At 36.8% G+C, this 25075-nt stretch overlaps 2 protein-coding genes across 14 annotated transcripts in view; one reads left to right on the forward strand and one right to left on the reverse strand.

Annotated features, from left to right (window-relative positions):
* Positions 1 to 269: 269 nt before the first annotated feature.
* HisT (Histamine transporter) lies at positions 270 to 15649 on the reverse strand. 4 transcript variants are annotated; one of them, XM_068288728.1, is made up of 12 exons: positions 15511 to 15649; positions 15265 to 15382; positions 7220 to 7544; positions 6026 to 6140; positions 5409 to 5511; positions 5125 to 5349; positions 1850 to 1991; positions 1579 to 1775; positions 1391 to 1515; positions 1284 to 1317; positions 1138 to 1214; positions 270 to 1073 (listed from the first exon to the last, which is right to left on the reverse strand). In XM_068288728.1, the coding sequence occupies exons 3-12, from the start codon at positions 7374 to 7376 to the stop codon at positions 743 to 745; spliced, it is 1506 nt and encodes a 501-aa protein (XP_068144829.1). In that variant the 5' UTR covers positions 7377 to 7544; positions 15265 to 15382; positions 15511 to 15649; the 3' UTR covers positions 270 to 742. The 4 variants fall into 4 exon arrangements, with proteins under 4 accessions (XP_068144829.1, XP_068144830.1, XP_068144831.1 ...); XM_068288729.1 differs by lacking the exon at positions 15265 to 15382 and having other exon boundaries at positions 15511 to 15628; XM_068288730.1 differs by lacking the exons at positions 15265 to 15382; positions 15511 to 15649 and adding an exon at positions 9770 to 9887.
* A 1925-nt stretch (positions 15650 to 17574) lies between these two features.
* Positions 17575 to 25075, forward strand: part of M7BP (Myosin-7a binding protein) — a 28206-nt gene continuing 20705 nt past the window's right edge. For 6 of the 10 annotated variants that reach the window (XM_068290822.1, XM_068290830.1, XM_068290831.1 and 3 more), the window contains exons 1-2: positions 17575 to 17641; positions 21492 to 22074. In XM_068290822.1, the coding sequence (XP_068146923.1) occupies positions 21833 to 22074 (242 nt within the window). In that variant the 5' untranslated portion in view covers positions 17575 to 17641; positions 21492 to 21832. Of the gene's footprint in view, positions 17770 to 17905; positions 18049 to 21491; positions 22075 to 22944; positions 23737 to 25075 lie in introns of those variants that run through there. The other 4 variants (XM_068290823.1, XM_068290824.1, XM_068290825.1 and 1 more) reach the window with 4 other exon arrangements.

The following is a 25075-nucleotide window of genomic DNA, read 5'->3' on the forward strand; positions in this document are numbered from 1 at the left end:
TTTTTGTCACAACGGTTAACCAGATATCGATTTAAGTTATTTAAAACATTTTCCAAATTTTCTAACATTTTCCCCCGATATGTTTTGCCACGATATAGTATAATACATATACATATCGTCTGTATTTACACCTGGATATTGGGTGGGTTTAAAGTGTAGACAAGCCATGTAGGGGTATAGTGTGGGATATAGTTCACCTGATTCTTTTCCCCAAATTGCTTGAATTTCTGTCTTCCTATATACTGTCTCCCCATATAAATAGACATTCATTGCGACTAATATTTTTGGATATTTATGGGCATTTTTCTATGAAGCAGGGAGAAACAAGGTTAAATATATATGTATATAGAAGTATGCATAACAATAGCTAGTTTTAACAATATATAATATATATATATCGCATATAAATTTTTAATACGGAATTAATGTTTGGGGTAATAATACTGCAGAATATTAACTATATATTTCTTTATCGGTTTTGTTTAAAGTTTTGAAATTGAGGGATAAAGCTAATTTTCCATCTATCCTTATCTATGGACTAAACATTATTCTTTTTGGCCAATATAAAATCTCAAAAATAAACTTTCTAACTTATCTATAGTGATGTGTGTGTGTGTGTGTGTGTGCGTGTGTTTGTGTTTAATGAACATATTTTTTTTTGTTTGAAATAAATTTCAAATTCAACACATTTTACTTAAAATCTAAGCAACAGAACATACCAAAAAACAAACAAGTAAATAAATTAAATTTCCGATAGGCCATTAAGAGAACTTTCTGGTGGCAGATGGCAAACCTGTCCCTGCCCTTGTCCCTGGGCCTGAACCATCTGTCTCCTCAAGTCCGATTTTGTAATGGCCGTTATAATTGTACCAAGTATTAACATTATAGACATTGCGACATTAGCCGGAATATCGCCATACGTATAAAACAGCTCCGAATAAAATAGAGTAAAACAAATTCCAAAAGTTTGCGCCGAAGCATTCAACAATCCCGATGAGGTGCCCTCAGGTTCGGGGAAGGTTAACTCGGCACCAAATTCAAAACCTACTGGCAAATAGCCAGTCATAAAAAAGCTGTGAGCAGGAAAAAAAACAGACATACAATATCGATTCTAATTTAATTGTAACTTTAACTCACCCCAGAAGTGAGGCTGTAAGATAGACTACAGCAATGTGTCCTGCGTCCAATGTGAATGTGAAAATCCACATGCCCACCTATGCAAGAAAAAAAAAACCCGTCCATCATCAGCATAATTGGGATAATTAATAAAAAAACAAACTTACCATTGATAAGGCATAGACTGCCAAAGTCGTCTCCCTAATTGGGGAAAAAGTTTCAACAGGAGAAATTAGGAAACCAACCTTGAACTAGACCCAATCGAAATACTTACTTGAACTTGTGCGTTTTATCCAGCACAATGCCAGATGCCACAGAGCCCAACATGCCAGCCAAGACAATGCTGAGACCGATTCTACCGGCGTCCACCTCATGGTTTGGATAATACCTAAGAACCACCTGCATAAGAATGACAATAAACATGTATTAAATAGATTGTGATGGTTAACATTTAAGGCTTACCGGATTCAGGAGCGTTGAGATGGCATAAAACACACCGACATTAATGCCATAAGAAATCAATAGGAAAACAAAGTTCCTATTGGTCATTAAATTTTTAAGAGATTGAATAAAGTTTGTCTGCTCCACCGGATCGCTACCCAATTGCAGTGCAGTCTCCTGTGCTGCTGAAGGTGGTGTGGGTGGCTTATCCTGAAAGACTGCATGGCCACACAATGTTAAAAGAATCATTAGAAAAAAACCCATTAGGGTGATTTTAATAGATTGAACTTACATAGAACCATTAGGACGAGTAAAACACTGGTGAGTCCAGCCACCATATAAAACATCATTTTCAAATCCTTGCCCACTGTTTCCGGATCCTCGGAATTGGGCACCAACATGGGTGGCAAAACAAATCCGATGGCCACGCCAAGCTGTAAAAAATTTAAAGGGGAAAGTTTTGTCAAAAACAAGTTCCGCATCCGTTCCCCTTGGTGGCATCTGTTTCGCTGTTAGATTGATTTATATCGCAAGTCCGCACATATATGCACCTATCCTCCATTTCCCCTTTACCCAGGCTATATTTCAGTTGCTGTGCAAATAGTTTGCACTATTTTTGGTCCACATAGAAGCAGCTGTTGTGACAGAATCACTTTTTGTTTATCCCTTTTTTTTTTTGTTTACCACATCACTTGGCCTATAAATCAGATTCAGTGCTTAATGACCACTGACACTTTTTTTGGGGGGAAAAATGGCTCTTAAAAAATAAAAATAAAAGCTGTCTATCCAAAAGTGAAGTGAAACTTTTAACAAAAATTCAATTTCAGAGTTACATACACCTGCCATAAAGGATCTATGAAAATGAAATGCACGAAAATTCGCGGTTTTGTATTCTAATGAACTGTCAAAACATTTGACAGTTAATTTCGAGAGTTGTAAACGAAAAAACAAAAGCATTGCATAGTTGTAGGAGCAAGGACAAAGGCGGGAAACGGAAATGCTACTGTGAGGGTAATACAATGGAAAACATTTATCAGTTCTCGCCATTCGCAAAGGCAAACAAAAGCCAACGTTAAGCTGAAGCATTTTCAATAAATAAAATCAATACAAATAAATAAAGAGAAAAGACCACACACAGACACGCACTTCACACACACACACACACACACACATAATGACCGAGAAAGAACTATAAAAATGTGCAATTTGTTTAAATTGAATTAAAATAAGCCATAAATAAGATTTTCCAGTTTAATTTCATTTGTAATTTAATTGAAACTTTCGCTTTGATATATGTACATTTATCTACAAAAAAAGTGAACAATGCAAAATGCAAGAATTTAAGTGAATTAAGTGCAATACTTTGAACGTAAATAATGTTTAACCTTAACATAAGTTTATTAGCTTTCATTTTAAACCTCTTTTTACTACAAACAATTGTTTTTTTTCACTAGATTTAGTCGTTTGATCAATGTGAGTAAAATATGTATGCACTTCCAGCTATATCAAAGCTCAAAACACGCAGATATACTCATTCGTTCTTATTCATTAAAGAGAGAGAGAGACATTAAAAAAAAAGAGTACTATTTTGGAAAAGTGCAGAATTTGCATATACATTCATACGTATGTATGTAAGTATCAGAAAGTTAAACAAGTTGAAATGGCAAAGGCATTTGAAGCAAATTGAATTACCCTCGGAACATCACAGCCTAGAGTCTCATAAAAAAACAAACAAAAAACACAAAAAACAGACGTCGTCGACGTGTTAACATAAAAATCGAGGGGACAAAAATAACTAAAACCAACCAAAAAGCTAGAGAAAAAAACGCACTGGTTAAAAAAAGAAGAATAGGCACCTCTATGTACATATATACAGAGAAAAAAAGAACGCAACGTGAAAAAGAGACTATGTTTGTTCAGCACTCTAAAAAGCCCAGACCCAAACCCAAAAGACCGCCTGACAGGATTTCAGCTAACCTCAGCGAAAGTGGCTTCTTTCTACGTTTAAAGTATAGTCTGTCCTTGCTTTCAGACCCCGTTCTTCTCCTCATTCGCACACCCGACACTTGCCTTGCCTTGGCTTTGGCTTGGCTTGGCCTGCCAGATGAGCTAAGAGAATGAAGGAGCCTGGAGGAGCTTGGCAATATTCAATGTCACACAGCATGTGCAGACAGTTGCCACCCGTTGCCTTTTATGAATATTTTCGTGCTCTTTGACAGTAGTACAGTAACGTTAGCAACTTGGCATTTCGAACCTAATCTCTAGCTAGGGCTTTGGGACTCAGCCCATTTGCATTTCGCTCCCTTTCTGTCGCTTTCAGTGTCTTCTATCTGTAGGTCTTTAGTTATTGAACAACTTTCACGCCCAACTACTTGACCTCCATTGACAGGGACAGGTACCTCAACATCATCAGTATCATCATCATCAGCAGTAGGAGAAGGTAAATGAGAATCATAGCCATCATTGTTCCATATTGTCACATCCTCATCTTATTGTGACTTCCTAACTGTTTGTGTGTGTGAGTGTGCGGAAATTATAAGCCCTTTCAACTGCAGTCGAGCGTAAGGCAAATATGACAGAGACACAGACACACACACACACACAAAGAGATTGGATGGATGGGGTGGTGCAGGATGCACCTGCACATCCTCAAATTCGCACATTTGCACATGCAGCCAGGCATTGAGCACACACACACACACACACACACATTAGGTAGTAAATCAACATTAGTTTACCTCCGCTCAGCTTCAATATCCCCCCCCATCATTATCATCTGAAACATCATCTTTTAATTGTTTGAGCCTATCCACACCAAATAAGTACAAAAGCGGATCTATGGCTGTTAAATGGGCGAAAATTGCTCCCTAAAGTATGCAATACTATAGAAAACTTTAGTTACAAATTGTACACCATATTGAGGCTGAAAACATTCATAAAAAATTCATTATTATGTCCTAAAAAAGGAATCCTGCAATTGCCTATTGCATAGTTTAAAGGGCACTAAGCACTGATTTGAACTATGTCTTGGAAAAATGATTCTACAAAAGTGATATTGGGTCAGTGTCATTGGCAATTTATGTATATATATGTATGGTCGAGCACTTTCACTTTCACTTGCACCTTGCTAATGCAGTTCACTTTCAACATTCTAGTGTCAGGAGTCGCCAACCACTTGGGTCACCTTCTCCTGCCCCTTTCTCTTCTACTACTCTTGACTGACCATGAGGTCAGTTCTTTTCCGTTTTCCGTTTCATTCGTTTCGATTCGTTTGTTTTTCCCAATAGAATAAATTCAACTTTGTCTTGCAGTTCTGAGAGTAGCAAATTGATTTCGCCCACCGCCCCCCAAAAAACTCGGGTTTTTGTCAGATAACCCGACCTCGTTTAAATTGCACTGCAGCGTTGCAATGTCTTCAACTTTGTGATGGGTTTGGGGCGGAGTCATGTTATGTCATGGCATCAATCTAGCCCGAAAATGTGGTCTGCCCTTTTCATGTTAATGCAAATGTTTTTTTGGAGGCAATAACTTGGCCAAATCTCTTAGTCGTAAGAAGTCCCTACTTACCTGATTGCCAAAGACACCCACACTTGTGGCGGAAGAGCACTGATCGGGTCCAAACCAAACGGCAGCCAAACGAGCGGGCAGTGATAAAATGCAAACTTGCGCCATGGCCACAATCGATTGACCAATAAAGCTTACATAGAAAAGAGATGGTTCCACCGAGAATACCTTTATCCAGGCTCCAATACAAGTACCCACAATGCCAACCAAAGCGGTAATTCGTAGGCCCTGAAATGAACTGTTTATAAAGAGAGTCCGGCCCATTTAATAGTGGGCTTTAGACTTACCGCTTTATCCAAGAACCAACTGCCTGGAAAAATGAATGGTATATATATAATCATATATATCATCGATGTCCAGTTCACCCATTCTTCACTAATGCCATAGTAGCTGCAAATGGGCACAGAGACAGTGTTAATTAGAATCAAAATCATTTCGAATAGATTTTGTCTATGCTAATTAAGAATTATAGAGCTTAAAACGTATTATTTGGGAAAATAGAATTCATATCACCGTCGAGAAAAACATAAAAAAATAAAATTTCTATTCCATTTATAGAAAATTGCTTCTCTTGCGAAAGCAAAGCCGATCGTGCATCAGCTATTAAAGTTAAAGTTTTCTTTTTTTTAAGAATAAAAAACATTCAAATTTGAATAATTCATATTTTTTTCTACTGGGTATACATATGTATATACAAAGCCATTCTAATAAGTATGAATTGAGTCCCTCTATCCCCTAACCACTTTCCACACTTGCTAACTCTTTAATGAGCTTTATGCAAAACTTTTAATTAAATTTAATGCATATGAGGCCCGATTCTCTGTCAAACCCTCAACCACAAAGTACCCCTCTTGCTTTCCAGGTTTTGCCCCCATCTCGAATATAGCCCCCTCTTTTGTCTCACCGTGTGATTACGTTGTTAATAATGGTATATTGTATCCATTGCATGGCATTCGAGGCTGAGTATAATACAAAGAGGATGAGTACCACCCAGCGACGAGCATAGACTTTATAGCTGCCTGCAATAAAAAATGAAATGGAATAGAATAGAATGAAACACATGGTTTGGGAGGTGTAGATGGGTGTTAGGGGTAAGAGGAATGTGAAAAACAACATACAGGTAAAAGCAAAGCCACTTGAGTACGAATTTTACCATAGAGATTTAGACTTTCTTCAAGGATTTGCCGCATGAGATTACATGGATTAGAAGCAAAAATAAGATGCCAGTCAAATGTATGACATATTTTCATTCTGCATTTAATTACCTAACCTAAAATTGTGCAAAACTTGAATACTTTACATTAAGTAATAATGGTATTTCAGTTTAAATGCTAGGAGAATAATTTCATCCCTGAAGTATGCAACAGACTGTAAATAAAATATGTTATTTGAGAACTTTCAAAAACTTATTGGAATAAATTGTAGCTAAAAAATAGTTTCTCATTGTAATTAATGTTTATAGAGACTTTATTAGCTAACGAAACACTTAACAACTTTCAAAAAATGTATTTTTCGATAAAATATTGAATACTTTGGGTGCAAATTACACTCTGATTACAGACCTTTGAGTTAAACGGAAATTCTTAGAGTAAGAATTCCTTACTATAAAGAGATTTATTCAAAGTAAGTTAAATTTATCAAAGCATCAACTAAATCTGAAAATAGTAAAAACAGTTACTACTTTTATTTCTCCCTTTTCTTTCGTTTGCAGTCGCATATTTTTCTTTTTTCCTGGGAAAGTTTTTGTGTCATACAATTTACATTTTTACGTTTCGGTTTTTGTTTGTTTTGTTGGCATTGAAAATCCGTAAAAACGCTTTGATGTTTGTTTTTTTTTTTTGTTTTTTGTTATTTTTAGTTAGCTTGAAAGTTGTTTTGTGGGTTGTGTTTGGCTTTTACTTGTTTATGCGAGTGTGAGTGTGTTTCTGTGTATGTTTTGAATGGGTGCGCGTCTGTGTGTAAAAGCACACAAAACTATTGCATACCTCGGGGTGTAGTTAAGGCTAAATGTAACATAAACTATGCAAAAGATCTATCAAATGGCTTTAGCTTTAGTATGTTTTTGGTGAAATTTTACACATAAACAGATCAAATTTACCTTGTGGCAATGCATTATCCGCTTTGTTTGCCTTATTCTCCTTCTCCTTGTCCTTGTCCTTCTCTTTGGGTGTAATCATGTCTGTTGATTTACTAGTGGCTATATAGGAATCAGCAGTACTCTCAGCCATGCCGCTAGCACTATGTTTCATATCCATATTGTATCTGTGTGTGTGTGGTTAATAACTTTCTACGTTCTACGTATATAAGTTTTATATTTTGGATTGGTTAATCGGTGGTTCTCAGTTAATTGTTGGTGGCTTTTCAGGAAGGACAAAACACTTTTATTTCGTAAGATGTTTACGAATTTAGAATTTTATAAATATCTGCAATGAATATATCAATCAGATTTCAAGTGTTTAGTAATTAGAGCCTGAGAGTAGGCAACACTTTTAGATTTTAATATATATCAAAATGTTAATGAGATTAATTAATTAAATTAAGGTATTAAGGTAATATAAATAAACCGATAACCAAATTTTGACAACAACACTTAAATGCTTTGCTATTTTTTTCACTACAGATGAGGCCAATTAAAAGTCTTTCATTTGAGTTCAATCATTCAATCTCCATTATGGCCATTAGCGGAACTTGTCACGGCGTTAATGACGATGTTATAGTAAATCAGACTACATTAACTTGTTAAAGTGCCTTTCCATTCACTTGTTTTTTCAAGTACCTACAATAATTATGTGATTGTTGCGGTAATGTTTCGGCGGCAATGGCATAAATAAACTCATTAAATGAACTTTTAAACTCAACCACTTGTTGGGGTTTCGGATTCTGTCATTGAATCTGTATCCATTCGAATGGGCACAGTTGAAATCCATATAGTATATATAATTTCTTTTTGCATCGCCTCATTTGGCACGTGTGAATAATGAATAGAGGGGTTTTTTTTTTTTATTTATGGGGTTTAACAAAAATTTGCATTTGCACAGAGATAAAAAATTTATCGAGATTGAAAGTTTTGGCGTTTTGACAAATTTGATGAAAACACAGTTTGTGCCACCAAGGTGCACTATAAAAGAGTGTGGAAATGGACTGCATCCATGCTTTTTTCGTATCAAATAATTAGATCTCTCATTCGTGTTCCCTAATGGCAATAAGCCTCGACCCAACTAACTTGTGTGTGTCCATGCATTTTCATTTTTCCAGTAGCTCTAATTGGTTTAACTCGATGCACTTTAATCAACTTGATTCACTGAATTAAAGATTTTTTTTTTTTTTTTTTTTTTTTTGCAAAGGTCAAAGATGCATTGTGATTACACGGCCTGCTAATTGGCATTTAATGATAAGCTGCAATTTGTTTTTTAAGAAGGGAATTATCCATTGTTCGGCAGCTGTTGCTTAACAAATGGCGTGCGCCAGCGTCATGGGAGGAATGGACTGAGTTTCAACTCACTCCACGGCAAGATAAATACTTTTTTTGTACTACTCATACGTATCATACGTACATATGTATATAATATGTGTATATATGTAAGTATAAAATTTCATTGGCATTTCGATGAGTGAGAGATAAGACGAAGACCAAGAACGAGGCCAGATATCAATCCACCTGCTCTCCAAAAAACCAAAAAAATTTTTGTTGATTAACTTAACCTCTTCTGCATGCTTCTACCACTTTACTTCTGTCTCTCTAACTCTAAGCAAGTTTTATTTACATTTTGTTTTGTTTTTTTTTTGTTGGAAAATTAGGCACGTACATTTATGGTTTTTGTATGGTTTTGTATTTTTGTTTTGATTATGTTGACAGTTACACAGAAAACTGGGTCTGCCGAAGGGGGAAGACCCGCTAGCAAAACGTAAAAACGCACGAGCTTAGTGCAAAGACTAAGCGTTTTTATTTTCGTGTATTGAGAACTTGCGAACGGGCAAAGCGGTACTGAGACCCAAAAGCGCTCAGTGCTTCACATAAAAACAGCAGAATTGATTTGCAAAATGCTTGCTGTTGGGCTTGCTTGTGGAGCTGTTGCTGTTGTAAACAGCTGATTTGATGATTTAACTAGTAGTAATAATATTAAAGTACAGTGGGTGGAGGGCAGGCAAAAAACACAATGAACAGCGTCGCTTTAAGGATCAAAGGTCATATTTTCACACCTTTTAAGCTTATCAACTAACAGAATAATATAAAAGGTTTTCTAATCTCAGACTTAGTCATGGAATATGGGTCAATTGTGTAACTAATGCACTTAATATATTAATAATTTAAACGAAATTTTCAATATATTTACTATTTGCAGGCACTGTACACTGTGAACTGTAATATGGGACAGACATTGACAATCGTGTCCCTTGTTCGAGTCTCTTTTTGTTTCTTTTTTTGTGACAAAAAAAAAAAAAAAAAAACCAGTTGAATTATATGAGTGTATAAGACGATCCTACAGTGTATATTCGCTACAACGTATGGTTTGAGTGTTTTGATAACTCTTACCTAGATATCAAAGGCAGTAAACTTGCACTTTTTGAGACAAGGCATTTTTATGAGCATTTACAATGTAGAAGAAGTTTACAAGTTTTTAGACTCTTTCTCTCTACTTTCTTTTACCTCTAACTTCTGACTGTGATTTACTGCCTCCTTCCTCCCTCTCAGCGCACTTTCAACTTGTCATGTTTCTTTATTATTCATTTGCATGGTATTTATATTGTGTGTGTGGTTTTTATTTTTGTTTTTTGCTGATTTGAATTTTTTTATAGAATAATTTGCTAGCGGGAACTTCCTCGTTTGCCCCGTAATTCCTGGTGATCACCACCACACTGGGCAGTCAGTCAGTCAGGCAGACCCAGAGCCAGACAAGGTCTGTGTATGCTCAGCACGCCAGCGACGCCATCGTTGACGATGCCTAAGTGCTTGTGGTTGTGGGGGGTCATTATTCGATTAAGGCAAATTATTATTTTTTATTATTTATAATGCAAATACTAGCAGACATTTCCACCCAGCAAGCTAAAAGATACAAACACTGGACATTGTCTCTGTGTTTGTGTGTGTGTGTGTGTGTGTGTGTGTGTGTGTGTGAGAATTCTCGTGCTAATCTCTGTTTATACCTTGTCTCCCATGTGCCATGTGCGATTTGTGTCGCGCGATTCTGGAATATCGCTGATAATGACTGACGAGTTTCAAGTACTCGATAAGCGTTTAACATGACATTAGTTAAGTCCGTTTATTGTTTTAGATGGCAACCTAATATTATATATATTAACTACACGGTGAAAAAAAAAAAAACACAACCGGTTGATTATTTAAACAGACAATCAAATTGAATTGTGAATAACAGGTTCCCAAAGTCATAAACTCGAGAAAACTACTTACTCAAGTTCCACTTTGAATAGACAATTTTAGTTGCATTATATTTAGATTTAAAATTAATCGTTAATATTTGCCAGCTTAAGGAAGAGCATCGCAGTTTTAATAGGTCAATAGCTGCCCTTTATGGCAGGTAGTAAAAGAAAATGTCAGGCAGAGGCAGGGGCGGCGTAGGAGAAAGTAAAAACTTTTCGACACGTAACTGTGCGGAGCTCAATAAATGTGAAAACAAGCTCATGCAATTTTAATGCAGCCGCTAAAGTTATTGATTAGCCCCAGACCGAGTGGCAGAGAGAGAGAGAGAGAGAGAGTGGGAGAAATGAAAGTAAAAGTAAAAAGTGGAAAAAGACTAGAAAATTGGGTCATATCCTCTTGCCAAAGCTGCACAAACTTATGATATCTTATTTCCTGTCCAGTAATAAAGTCAACAATCACAGACAAATTAAAGGAATGCACTAGAGTGTCATTTGTCAGACTAAGGAAACCAAGCAAGAACACTTTGCAACAAACAAATCCTCGATAAAATGTAAGCACTCGACCTTGTCTAGAAACAATAAATAAGACACTGCTGAAATTAACGAGCAGAACATAAATAACGAGCTAACAAAAAACTTAAAGTCGCAATCTCTGAAAGCAGAGCAAAACAAAAAGAAAGGGAAATAAAAGTCAATTGCATTAAATGACAACCGCAGGAATAGCAGGACAAATCAACCAGTAAAGGAAATGGCAATCGGGAAAAGAAAACAAGAAATTAGTGCAGATCTGGCTCTAAAGTTTCAAAGTTAATTACAAATGTCCAATTAGGAAATTGACAGGAGCAGTAGTAGGGAACCAAAAAAGAGCCAGAGGCCAGCTCGTTGGCTGGAATTTGATGCAATTAAAAAGGCATCTGGCATTGTAAAGGGGGTCTCCAGAAACTGTAACCAAAAACTGCATACTAATCGCTGATATTCATGCATTTGCTGCACCAGCACAAAAATTGCATAACATCAGCAGACGCAGCCGCAGCCGCAGCATCTGGTAAAAAGGACAAGAGCTGCGGTAAAAGTTCCTTGATAATTTGCGAATGGGCAAGCGCTTAAAAGTATGTTACAGTTGTTGCAAGTAGCAAGTATGTACCATGGGACACATTGAGAGCTCGCATATAAAATGACTTTGAAAGATGCATTTAAATATATTTGATTAAAAGATGGCATATAAAGCAAGAAATTTATTTATTTTATTTATAAGTTAATGAACAAGATGGCCCTGCTACTCGACCCTTTGACTCATAAGCAATATATTTCAACAGGATTCAATAGGATACTATTGTTCCCTCTAAAGTATGCAAGTATACAAATATGTATGTAAAGTATGTTTCGAAAAGGGAATTCCTGGATTGCTTATTGCATACTTTGCGGGGCAAAGTTTCCCCAGATCCGCCATTGATCTGATAGATAGTTGGAGTATTAGTAATGACATGTGCAGTTCTTTAGACCGCTAAAAGTGAAGAGCCCAGTTACCAATTCAAACTAGGAATTTTAGCCTCTAAAAGTTTGGTTGTCGTTTTGATCATTTGAAAATATTTCCATGTTCTTAGGGTATTAAATTCATCTAGTATGAATTTTTACTTTTAAGAACTGCGCTCACTGTGCTGTTTCAACTTTGTCTTCTGGCTGCTTTGAAACTTTTGTCATAAAATACAATTTATGATAATTAATCTAGCTTAACCAAAACTCTCCAAGCCTCTCTCACACACAGACACACACATACATACGTAACGTTTGGCCATTAAAGCGAAACAAATTTTTTTTAATTAATAAATAAATGTTGCGGAAAGAAAAGAACAAAAAAAAATTTCAATGGCTCCTTCTTCAATGAGGCCTCCTCTTGGCGCACACTCGTAATTACGCGATTTGCCAAGGATTAAGCGGGGTTTGACAAATGCCTCGCCCACCCTCAACACACCGTGAAGGAGGAGCGGGAATCCAATTTGATATCCTCCTCCATCCGTCGTCACAGAATTTCTGCTCCTGCTGCTTTTGCCTGCTTGATGATTTTTATTCAGTTACATTTACATTTCATTTAATCGCAGCGCAAAAAAAAAAAAAAAAAAGAAGGCTCCTTCGCTCGATGCCTGCGGCGGGGCTAGGAATGTAATTTAAGGCGCTGCTTCGGATGTTGAAAGTGGGCAAAAGGTGCCATAATCGCTTGGGTAAAAAATGTTACCGTTTTGCTGGCTCAAGCCTTAGGCAAATCCTTTGGCTAATTGGCTTTGACGTTGTCCAGCGAGAACGAATTGCATTTCGAATTCATGTGAAAGTGAAATCAAGACAAAAGCAAAGACCCAGGCAATTGCAAGCGTTGTTGTTTTTGTTGTTGCTGATGTTGTTGTTGTAAGTGGAATTGTTTCTAACTGGCGGGCGAGCGAATGTGTGAAAGTGCATGAGAGATGTCGGCAATCAAGCCGCAGGCTTTAACCTACATCCCTACATAGATGCGATGAGTGAGTGGTATGACGCGGAGGAGCGCACGACCGTACACTAGTAGGGAAGGAGGCATTAGAAGGATTACAAGGTGATGCTTGGGTATGTGTGATGAACCCATTAGCAGCGGCGAATGATGGGTGGATGTCTGTGTGTGTGTGAACCTACATACATCCTATATTAAGGTTTCGGAATACACAATTCCACGCGTGACCTTTTATGCCAGGTCTAAACAACAACTATCGATGCAAATAAAACGCCTCAGTTCGTTTCAAGCTTTACATTCTAGGATATTGAGTGCCAGTGGTGCGTAACCAGGAGAATGAAATACTTCATTAGTTCAGCATGTTTATTTTTCATGAATTTGAATTAGAGCTTAGCTAAATGTATTACAGTGAGCTTGTTTACTGTTGATTTCTTTCTCAGATTATTTTAGGGTTATAGGTATGGCACTATGAAACATTCTCTCAGTAAAAATAATTAAACTATTACATTAAACTATTAAGCCATTGTACTGTCAAAAAGCTGTAAACGCTTTAAATTGTGTCCATGACCCATATGCTAAATACCTAAAATAATGAAAACTTTACTATTGCAAGCTTCCAATTATTCGATTTTAATTATGATTTACTTAATTTGAAAGTGAATACAATGTTTAGTTTAATTGAAGATGGATTTAGGTATACAACATTTCGAAGTGCTTACCATTTTTAAGATGGATATACAATTTTATAAAATATCTTTGAGAAAGTGAACTTACATATTAATTTTAAACTGACCTTGGAAAGAAAAAGAATCATCTTAAAGTTGGTCCTTAAACATTTCGTGTTATTTAAGAGCCACAATATAATTCACACGCCTTTAGGTACATACATATAAAAATAACACATTTAATTTACTGCTTAAATGTCCTTAAACATCCCTAAATTCCATGTGGATAGGTTTATGCAAACAAATAGTCGTAACAATATTTCTTTGTTTTTGCATTTGATGCAAACTACTGAAATTTCCATTTTGCGAAGAAAGAGAATGTAGTTTGTCACGGCGACTTTGGTATACCATGCACGAAATAAAACAATTGAAATTCACTCTTAGAAGTATATCCTACGCCGCCGTTTTGGCAGGACAAACGGGTTAAAGGGTTAGTAGATCTCTAAACTTCCATGGCTCTAGCTCTTATTGTATTTAAGATCTAGGTATTTAGGGATAGACAGGCAAAGATCACTAGATTGAACCGACTTTCGATTGTGATCAAGAATATATTACCCTTTTTTAAGGCGGAAACCTTTCCTCCGACCTATATATATCGACATTAATATATTATGCAGGGGTATATGTTGGTAGTGGTAGATTATCCTGATCAATAAAACAAAACCTCAAGTTTAATGTTCCATCAATTGAATACATTATACTTACTATCAAATGTCTTCACACTGCTATTCAATCTGAAAACTGACGAGAGAATTTATTCATGTGATTTATTTAGATACGGACAACCAGTAAAATTGCATTTTAGTGTCAATAGAAAAACTTGGACAGACCTTGGGCAATTTATTTATTATGTTGCTTATTTTAAGGAGCTCAGCATCTTAAATATTCAATGACTAAATCTGTGAGAGAGAGAGAGAGAGAGAGGCTAGGTGTGTAAGAGAGAGGGATGAAAGAGTACTTCAGTTCAAAAACCTTCACACATTACGTCACAGAACTCAACGCCACACAGACACAGAGACAGAGAAACAACACTGCGAGGCAAGCCAGACATTTGTCTGTGTGTGTGTGTGTGTGCCACACTCAGTGGCACAAGCTTTCGATTTTGTGGCAGCTGCTAAAGGGAGGAAAGCTAAAAGGATGCCAGTCGAAATCGAGGCAGGGCAAGGCACATGTCGACCCCCCTCTCCGGCTGTGTTTTTACAATTGTCTAGCTTTGCTTCCATTTTAGGGTTCTTGGCTTTTTGCTTATGTATTTAAGCGACACCTGGATTCCGGTTCATCTTATTTTTTGTTGTGCCTATACACAAGCATGGACAAAAAATGCAGGCGGAAAAAATCAATTTATGGATTTTAGTTTCTGGTTTTTTATGCCACAGCACTTCAAGATCAACAGGAATATGTGTTTTTTGTTTCTTTTCTTTCCTTCCTTCCAACATCATTTTTATTCGCCAATTGTAAATTAATTGCATTTAAAATGAGTGGCGCCACACACACACACACACACACACAGGCAGACAGGCAGAGACCCAGTTGCAGCTCACTCACTCAGCACTCACCACTTACCTCATTTAATTGAAAAGAGTCGGCCAGGAGGACGCTTTGTGCCTCAGCAGAAAAGCGCGCTAAAATGTTGCTGGCAGTCAGTAGGGAAACAAAAGCGTTAGGAAGAAGGCAACTAAAACTAACAAGAGAGGGAGAAAGAGAGTGAGAGTGAAAGAGACAAAAGGTAGCTAGACTTATTGTTTAGTATGGCTATGGCTATTCACACGACAAATAACAACAACAACAACAACACTCTTTCACACTCACTCGTCAGCGTAAACTTTAACTGAACACACAAGTGTGTTTATTAAAAGTGAAGGAATATGCACACACACGCACACACTTTAAATATAGGACTCTCGGACTGCAGCAGAATATTGCAACTTTTATTCCGTCTGCGTTTTCCTTGTTCTTCTTTTTTTGCTTTGCTTTGCAAACAATTCTGTGGAATTCGGTGAACAGGACTACTGTAAAACCTATTGCCATTGGCCCTTTTATAGCTAAAAACCAAAGTGCTCATTGGCATCCACAACAGCTGTTTGGATTTCTTGGATGCTGTGGAAGCTGAACTCTCTCGCATTCTCTCTTCCCCATAGAATACTCTCTGCGCAGGTACAAACAAGCCAAAAGATTTAAAAATAAATACAAAACTAAAGATACGATAAGCCAAGTCACTGATAAGAAGTCATTCTTAATTAATAATTATTCAAAGTTTGTAGACAGTTGCGCTCAAATAGGAATGTCTAACAAAAGTTAAGCCTAAAAGTATGCAGTATATATTGCTTAACCGCATCCACAGGGTGTCAACTGCGCAAAATTATAACTAAGGCTTCACAAACGAAACGACTGCGAATTCCACTTGTTGCTGGTCGTGCTAAAATGCAATGTGGATGATTCCGAAAGAATGTTATAAATAAACCCAACAGTTAACAAGAAATTAACGCAATATGTTTATATATATTTTTATATTTATTAAAAGCATTATTAATGCTTACCGCTTATCTCAATAACCTTGAGATCACTGGAATTCAGATCATATTGATTATAAGTTATATTATGATAAGCCATTTCATTTTTGTTTTGGTCAACTGACTTGGTTAGTTGGTGTCAGGTGCAATGAGCTGCAAACTGTTGCCAAAGTTGGAAGACGTACAGAGTAAGCACATAAAAAATTTAAAAGAGACAGAGAAAGAAGCAAAAAGAGAGAGAGCAGAAGGTAAAAGGTATCGTAAACTCTGACAAAGCTGGTTTCCGTTACCCGCCACACACCGCCCCCCCTTCCCTTGCCATGTTACTTGGCATAGGTATTAAATGGCTTTTGTAGGTAATTAAACGCTTCCTATTCCCTGGCAGCAGCAGCGACAGCAGCTGTAGGGTACTGAGATCGGAAAGGGGTTAAAGGAAAAAGAAGAGTCGAAGCATAAATACAAGCTCTAGACAGCGACAGCTCTTTGAGTGTAGGGCATTTGCGACTCACTTGGCCGGCACGAGTTCCTATTAATAGCACATTGGCCATTGTCTGTTATTTTCTATACTCTTTTACCCAGAAGAGGTACACTTATTTTGCCAAAAAGCTTACATCAAGTATGCGACATGGTGACCAAAGGAATTTACTTATTCTCCTGCTGCCTTTAAAGGTATCCATTGATTGTATGGACTTCTCCCCCTTTTTGGAAGTGTATTAAGATTTCTGTGCAAAATTTCATCAGATTGGGTCTGTTTGTGTACATTCGCGAGGCTTCTCTTCAACTGAACTTGTGTAACCAAATCTGCAAGTACGACTTGTCTCTGAAAGTCTATTAGTTTGTCTCTTTTACTCTCTCTCTTTCTTCTAATCTAACTATACGTCTCTGCCATGTGCCGTTGCTTCCTTTTATGCACACATTCTCACATATCCAACGTCTTCAGTATCTTCGGTCAATGGGTTTGAGCTAAAACAAGAAGAAGAAATGTACTTTATGTGCTTGTGTGTGTGTGTGTGATTGTGTATGAGAATGCATTTCAAACAAGAATTTAAAGTTCTGTTAGTCGGAACCTGGAAAAGGAAGCATACCTGAACTTGAAATTGCAAAATCCATCTGGTCACGCTCTCCCCCTATATATCTCTCTCTCGCTTTGGCCACATCTGCCACTATTTAGAACTTGTTTTATCACCCTTGCAAGAGAGCTCAAAATATTTGCCGCTAATCGCAAACATTGTTTGATCGCAGCTTGGCCAGCTGTTTCGAGAGAGCGAGAGAAGCCACAGATAGGGAGAGCAAAGAGAGCGCCAAACAACAACTTCGTTTGACAAAGCAAAGCTAGACTCAGGTTTTCGACTCTTTCGCTCAGTCGCAATTCAACTCAGAGCTTGTGCATAGCCAGAATCGGAGAAACGGTGACAGACCAGAAGAAAAATGTAATGAAAAGCAACGGGACTAGAATAAAATGTTGTTGTTTATCAAAATTTAAAGCCAAATTCGAAGCCGAAATCGTTCAAGCGCAAATTGTGATAAAATAAAAACAAAAAATAAAACCTTCAAAAGGGTTGGCCATCAAAGTGATTTCTGTGTGTGTGTGTGTGTGTGTGTGTTTGTTGTGATCGCCCTGCACTGCACTCCTAGTGGGTCACTGGAGCGTGCGATATTATGAGCAGAGAAGTAAAAACAAAAACACGAAAAAAAATGTCAGCACCCGGGGCCAGGGGTGATTCCAAATAGCGACAGGTGGACAGTCAGACAGACAGGTGTCAATGTCAGCTATGACCATGACATCTCGCCAAAGCATTGAAGGAGTGATAAATTAAGAGTATAATTCTCATTTTAAGTACGTAGAATTCCAATTCCAATTCATGACAATTGGTCTCACACGGAAATGAACGGAAGTGAATTGAAAATAATAATATAAAAAAAACTGTCTGCATTTTTCGTCTGGGTTTTGATTGGAAATTATTCAATTTTTTCTCTTTACTACCAAAACAACTTTTACATTTACAAAACAATTAACAAACAAACGAAAAAAAATAAAATAATACCAAAGACTAACATTTCACCCGTAAACAGAAATATAAGCAACAACAACAACAATGGCAAGAAAAGCAACCGAAACCAAAACCAAAACCAATCGAACCAGCATTGGTTAACAGTTATTAAACTGAGAGTGGGAGCGGGAGGGCAGGTAACAGAGAAGGAGATTGGAGAGTAAGAGGAAGAGGGAGTCTGACTAACTGACTGACGTTTACATTACCAACTTCCGTTCATTTGTCTAGGCAGCCGGCAGCAACTTAAGCAGCTTCGAGACACTGTTTGGAAAAACAGAAACCTCATCTTGGCCTAGGCTTTAACCGATACAAACATATATATATATACGTATAATTTCCCAATGAATCGCCCTGCGGGCCACCATTACGATGGCAATTAAAAAAAGTTTGTAGAAAAAAAGCTGGCAAAGAGTGTGTGAAACCGTTAGTAAGAGTTAAAAGTTAAAATTGATACATCACCGAAGCAGCCTCTGAGTAATTAATAGTTTACCTTCGTATATGACCACATTCCACCATAGAAAACCATGATACCTCCAAGCCAAATATGTATATAAGCAAAATTATTGGAAAATAAGTAGCAAGATTATTTTTAACTTACCAGATGTTCGGAAGTTCAGTTTTGATCGTTCCTTTGTCTAACAAAAATTTTTCTTGTGCTGTTCTGTTTTAGCTACGATGAGGTTGACCCATTTTGTTAGTGACCCAATTGCATTGCAAATTGCTGTCATTGTTTAATTAATTATAAAATTAGTTTAGTTACAGTAGTAGTAGTAGTAGTAACGACTTAATTCCGTTGCCATCACAGCAGCAACTTGGCATGCAATGAACAACAATTGTGTGAACATTTTTTTTTGCTTTTGTTTTCCAGCATTGAGCAATGAATTTGGATTTGGAATCAATTTTATATTGTTAACCAAAAATCCCTACCTTCAACACACACAACTGTGAGCCCCCCCGCCCATCTCCATTACCATTTTAAATCTCCGGCATTATTTCATTTATGAAAATGATATGCAAAATGTTTGAAATTTACCGCAGTTGGGGGGAAGCGCCATTTGTCCAGCTCCGGCGGCAGTCTGTTGCAATTTGTGTTGTTAAAAATGCATTTTTAATTATGCTTCGAAAAAATAAAAATGCATATCATTGCCTCGAAAAACTAAAAATGAAAGAATAAGCCCCCCAACCAAACCAAAAAATACAAATCTTTTCCATTCAAGAAATGAACAAAAAGAAGCAAACGTTTCAAACATTAATGGCGTTTTCACTTGGCTAGAAATTTCCATTGTTGGCCTAAAGAGCATGGCTAAAGACAAGTGAACAATTTTAGCTTAACATCGGACAACGATGAACAACAATGAACAGCAACAGAGACAAGCGGCAAATAGACAGACGTTCAAACAATCAACAAGTGCGTCCGCTGTCAGTTGTTGACGACGACGGACGACGACAACTGGAAATGCGATACAACAAAATCGTAATCATCTTGTTTTCTTGCTCGTTGTTTTTTTTTTTTTAATGCTTGGCCAGTCAAACACACATACCTCACACACACTCATCTATATAGATAGATGTACATATGTATGACCATATCTAAATCTGCAACTCGGTCTCAGCCTTTAAGCTTAGAATTTCTCTTTTCCCAAAAAACCTTTTCAAGCATCTCATCTTTGTGGGATTTTGCAAATATTGATGGCCTCCTGCCCTGCGGGGGATTCGGTAAAATGGGCACATGGGTACATGGAGAATGAGTAACAGAGAGAGACATTGGGGGGGCTGGGCGGCTTGAGAAAGCAACTTCAAACTCGATGATGGATAACTAAGAGCCACTTAACCCATTACACATACCAAACAAAAACCCAACTGAATTTTTATGCTAATGCGAATACAGCATTGAAAAATGTAAGTGTGTGTATGTGTGTGTGAGAGTAGAAAAAACTAAATTTGATTTGATGAACTTTAGACAATCCCGAAAAAAAGATATCCGATATAAGAAAACTGAAAGTATTTTCTCTTTTAGATGCCCATTAAATGCCATAAAATGGGTTAATTGGTTGATGTTGCTGATGTTTCCGAGGGCTTGCCAATCGATATAAATGCAACACCACAAATGTTTAGCCAGTGGCGTGACAATGATTCCATCCTGTGATAGTTGAAGGGGGTTACCTACCTTCAAGACTGCATTTCGTTTGATCAGTTTATAAGGTAATGGGTTTTCTGGTTAGAACAAGCCTACACTAGTTACCATTTACATGGAAGATTTTTGACTATCTAATCTAAAAAAAGAAGGTAATTACAGTTACACTAATAATACAGATACTAGATACTTTGTATAGTAGGGTTTGGCACAGGGTATTTAAGTACACTTAACTATTACTGAAATTGCATTCTATAAATGTTTCTCTTTCTTGGTTTCGATAAAAAAAACAATCTCAGTAAAGAACGTTTCCAGTATTTAAATAGTTTCCTTGATGGAGTTATCATTCAAAACAGTCAATAGAGTCAAACTTCTTGTTAATAAGGATGAATATAGAAATATTATAATATTCATTTTTCAACCTTTTAATTTTCAACAAAACCAAGGGGTTCCTTTGATTTATTATTGTTACTCACCAAACTCGTTTGACCCCCAAAAAGGGATTAAGAAATTGGTTCTAAAGGTCGTTAAATTGGTTTAAAGTAGCTTGAAAACTTTATTATATAGAAGAAGGTTATCGTTTTAGATTTATAGTCTTTATCCCTCTTTAAGTACGCCACTGAATGCATCTGAGTCCGATGTCTACGTGCCTTTCCACAACTTTGAGCAAAGAGTTGTAGCTGAAGCTAGAGCTATAGCTGGTAATTTACATATTTGGGCGTGCAGTGTTTCGGTAAATGCATCTTTCATATTTCTATAATTTTGCTGGGTGCAGCAAAATGACAATCGACATCATTTCCATACTCTTGTTTACGAGACCAACGCACAGATAGATATGTATGTAGATGACAATTTGTAATTCTAAGAGAACATCTCTTCATCTTCATCAGTTTGTGTTGGAAGGGACAGGGGCTGAGTGGGACCGGGTCTTATCTGCTGGTGCGACATTTATTTATTTTACGTGTGTGTATGTTTTGGCTCATAAAACAAACCCCGAAAATTCTGAAATTAATTTCGTCTTGTTGCTTTTTTTGTTTTTGTGGAAACCTCACCTACATTCGCACCTGAAAAAATTTGTATATATTTCTTCTGTAGGCATTCGCCCGGCACTCTCTTCTGATACTGGAGATAAGAAAAAACTGAGGCAAACTCAGGCAAAAGGCAACGGCAGCGGCAACAATTTTTCTCGGCATAAGCAAAACAATGGCAGCCACCGTGGGGTATAGTAATTAACGCGTTTTATGCGAATGCGGAATGAAAAATAAAGAAGTGAATGAAAACAAAATAACGAACATAAACCAGCAGCAACAACAACGAAAAAGTGTGAACGAATAACGAACCCAAAAAGTGTTGCATGTGCTCGACAATTGAAACAGTGTGAGGACGCCTTCGCGGCATCCCATCAAAGATTCATTCATTGATTCATCCTCTGAAAAATGGCCAACCACAATGATTCGATTGGCAGTGGTAGCCCCGAAGTGGCAAGCAGTCCTGCAGGGGATCAGCAGCCGCAGCCATTGAATCAACTGAACAGCAGTGTGGATAGCGGCATTGCTGTTGGATTGGATGTGGACTCTCCCAGTTTGAAGCTGCAGCAACGACTCCAGCAATGCCAACGCATTCTGCAAGTGCTGCGCCGAGATGAGGCAGCCTACCAGTTGTTACGCGACAGATTGAGGTGAGTTCTTTAATTTAAGCTGCAAAGCGGATGTTGTTGTTGATGGATGTCGCCGGTAGCATCCATCACCAGCAGCACTCCTTCAACTCCATCTAACCATTAAGCATTTGGGTGAGGGCGTCTTGAGGTTGTGGTTGATTGTCTCTCTGTAAGAATAATTTGTTTATACAATAATTGGGTTGGAATGCTCTTTGGTGTAAAGGGCTCTAAGTATGTATATACGAATGTAGATGGAAATTGTTCAATGGACTGAATTGAATGTCGCATTCCTACACATAATTTGGCAATGATGAATTTCCATTTGGGTTAATCAGCATTCAAAATAGCAACAAAGAGAGAGCAAGAGAGACAGTTAGCCCTGGGCCTTTTCATATCAATTCTCTATATACATACATACAAGGCAAATCGAGCCGCCTATCTTATCGCCGATTTCATAATTAATATGATTAATGGCAATTAATTGCCTGACAAACAAACATAGAGATATATTTGTAAGTATATAAGTACTCAACTTGGATCAACCCAATCACTGGCGGCATGGCCAATGGCAGGGTCAATCGATTTTCAATTTTCAACCAAAGTCAGGCAGAACGATGCATGACGTATATGGAGGGTCATGCAGTTTAGCATTCCACCCAAAACAAAAAGGGGGAAAAGGGATGAGTCAGGGTTTGTCCCATGAGGGGCATAACTAGTCGCAGGTATTTGCTTTTATCTGGGGGGATTTAAATTTTTGCGCTTGTTATGTCTCTCTTGCTCTCTTTCAGCCCGTTGCAATGCGGCTTTGGCCCGTGACAATTGTTGGCCAGTTCCAATTTGGTTACTCGCAAGCAACGCACACAAAAAAAAACCCAAAAAACAACAAAATTTGAAAAAAAAAATTCGAACTCCGCTAACAAAAGATGATCAAATAAACAAAATAACAAAAAAGAGCAAAAAATTATTAAAGGCTATTAAAGTAATATTTTTCTTGGCATCAAAAAAACAAAATTAATGCAAAAGTTTCTATACACTAACCAAGCTTAAGATATATTTGAAATACAATCTCAAAAGTGATTAATCAGGCGTGAAATTAAGTTGTTTTTTTAAACTTATGAATATGCCCCTCATACTCGGAAGTGTATTAAATTAAGAGTTTATACTTTTGATTATATGATATAACCTCGAAAATTGTCTTTACACTTATCTGTGAAATTTCGTTTGTATTATTATATTTATTTATTGTATCATTGTGTGCAAGTGGAATTTGGAGACGAGCCGAGTGGCTCGGCGACGATGACGGAGTATCTTATCACTAGCGAATATCTGAGCAATGGACAAACAAAATAAACAAATAAATACCCAGCGACCAACCGACTGACTTATATGCCTTGCACATGTATATCAACTAAACAAAGCCCAAAAATAATACTATATATGATATAATATAACTCAAACAAAGTCAGATGCAGAGAGACCCCTGCTATCGCAGTGGCACCAGTCGCAGTCACAATCTTCAGCTCCATTCGTTAACTTGGCTAAGATCGTTCACCAAGTTAATTCACTCAAGCGATCTGCCCTGGAGGCTCGATGTGAATAGCAAGAGAAGTGTAGACCCAAATTCGTGGCCTTTTTATTTTGGTTTTACTACTCTTGCCAGCCACGTGATCTTAATCAGTTTGTGTACGTGATATATACCTATGTATATATATATATATATATACATGCAAATGTGTGTCTTTCGGGCATTGTTTTAAGTTTATTTCATTTCTCCCCCTTCTTCTCTTTTAATTATCAAACATTTTGTTTTTGTCTTATTCCACACCGCTCAATGAAATATTCCCCCCAAAGTGATTAATAATTATCAATAATCGGTGTAAATTAAAAAACGTAATTACGCAAAAATAAAAAAGAAAAGCGAAAAAAATCTTCACTTTTTGGTAATTATTGATTGGCGGTTTCCCCAGTGAAGTTCATTTAGACATAAAACGTGAAATCAATAACAAAAACAGAAAACAAGTCTGAAATAAATACATATATTATTTTAAAACAATTGTGCACTAAATATAAACAAAAAAAAAAAAAACAGGCAATAATAATTAACCTGAAAACAATGTCAACCGAAGTGAATTTCAATCAGTTTTTACATTCAAGCCACACAAAAAGCCACAACACACAATAAACCAATTTGAATTCTACTTATGCAACTCTCCACAAAGAAAAAAATTGGATTATTCTTTTTATTTTCTTGTTCTTCTTTGTTTTGCTCTCTAATCAAAAGTCGGTACAGGAAAATAATAATCAAAGTTTTGTTTGATAACAACAAACTGCAGGCAAAACAAAATTGTTGTTTTAATCGCATTAAACATAAAGAAACCAAAGTGATTAAGTTTCTAAAGTTAAAAACGGAAAATGTTAACAAATTAGTTGATAATGGCCAGATAAGGTAAGGCCATGAGTATTTCTTTTTCCAGGAAAGTGTACTCAACGTTTTAAGATAAAAAAGAGCTTTAATTTCATATACAAAGTGCATTCTAGTAATTATAGAAGGAAGATTTCAAAGAAGGAATTTAGTTTTCTTCAAGTACATATAGATATTTTAGAAGAAATCTAACAATAAGTAAATATTGCTTAGATTTTACTATGAAGAGGCCACATGTTAATGGAAAACAGTTGCACGCTTTCCCATTCTCTGTTTCTAGTAAAAATCACAGATAGATAAATAATATTATTAATAAACTTGTCCAAGAATTTTAGATAAGAAAAGTTTTAGGGGGCAAAGTATGAATAAAGCTTGAATATAGTAAAACTTAAACCAATTCATTGTTAACTGATAATCCATACAAAAACTCATTGCTGATAAAGTAGGGGCCAACTATCAATTGATTGGCATGGCTATAATTCTGTTCAATATTCAGTTACTTAGTTAGCCATTGCCAATTGCAGAGGTGGAATTCAAATTGAAATTCCCAAATTTAAGCGTGTGTGTGTGTGTGTGTGTGTGTGCTTGAATGGAAACTAA

The sequence above is a fragment of the Drosophila tropicalis genome, unplaced genomic scaffold (genome assembly GCF_018151085.1).
Source record: "Drosophila tropicalis isolate 14030-0801.00 unplaced genomic scaffold, ASM1815108v1 contig_593, whole genome shotgun sequence".
In the NCBI taxonomy this organism is placed as follows: Eukaryota; Metazoa; Arthropoda; class Insecta; order Diptera; family Drosophilidae; genus Drosophila; species Drosophila tropicalis.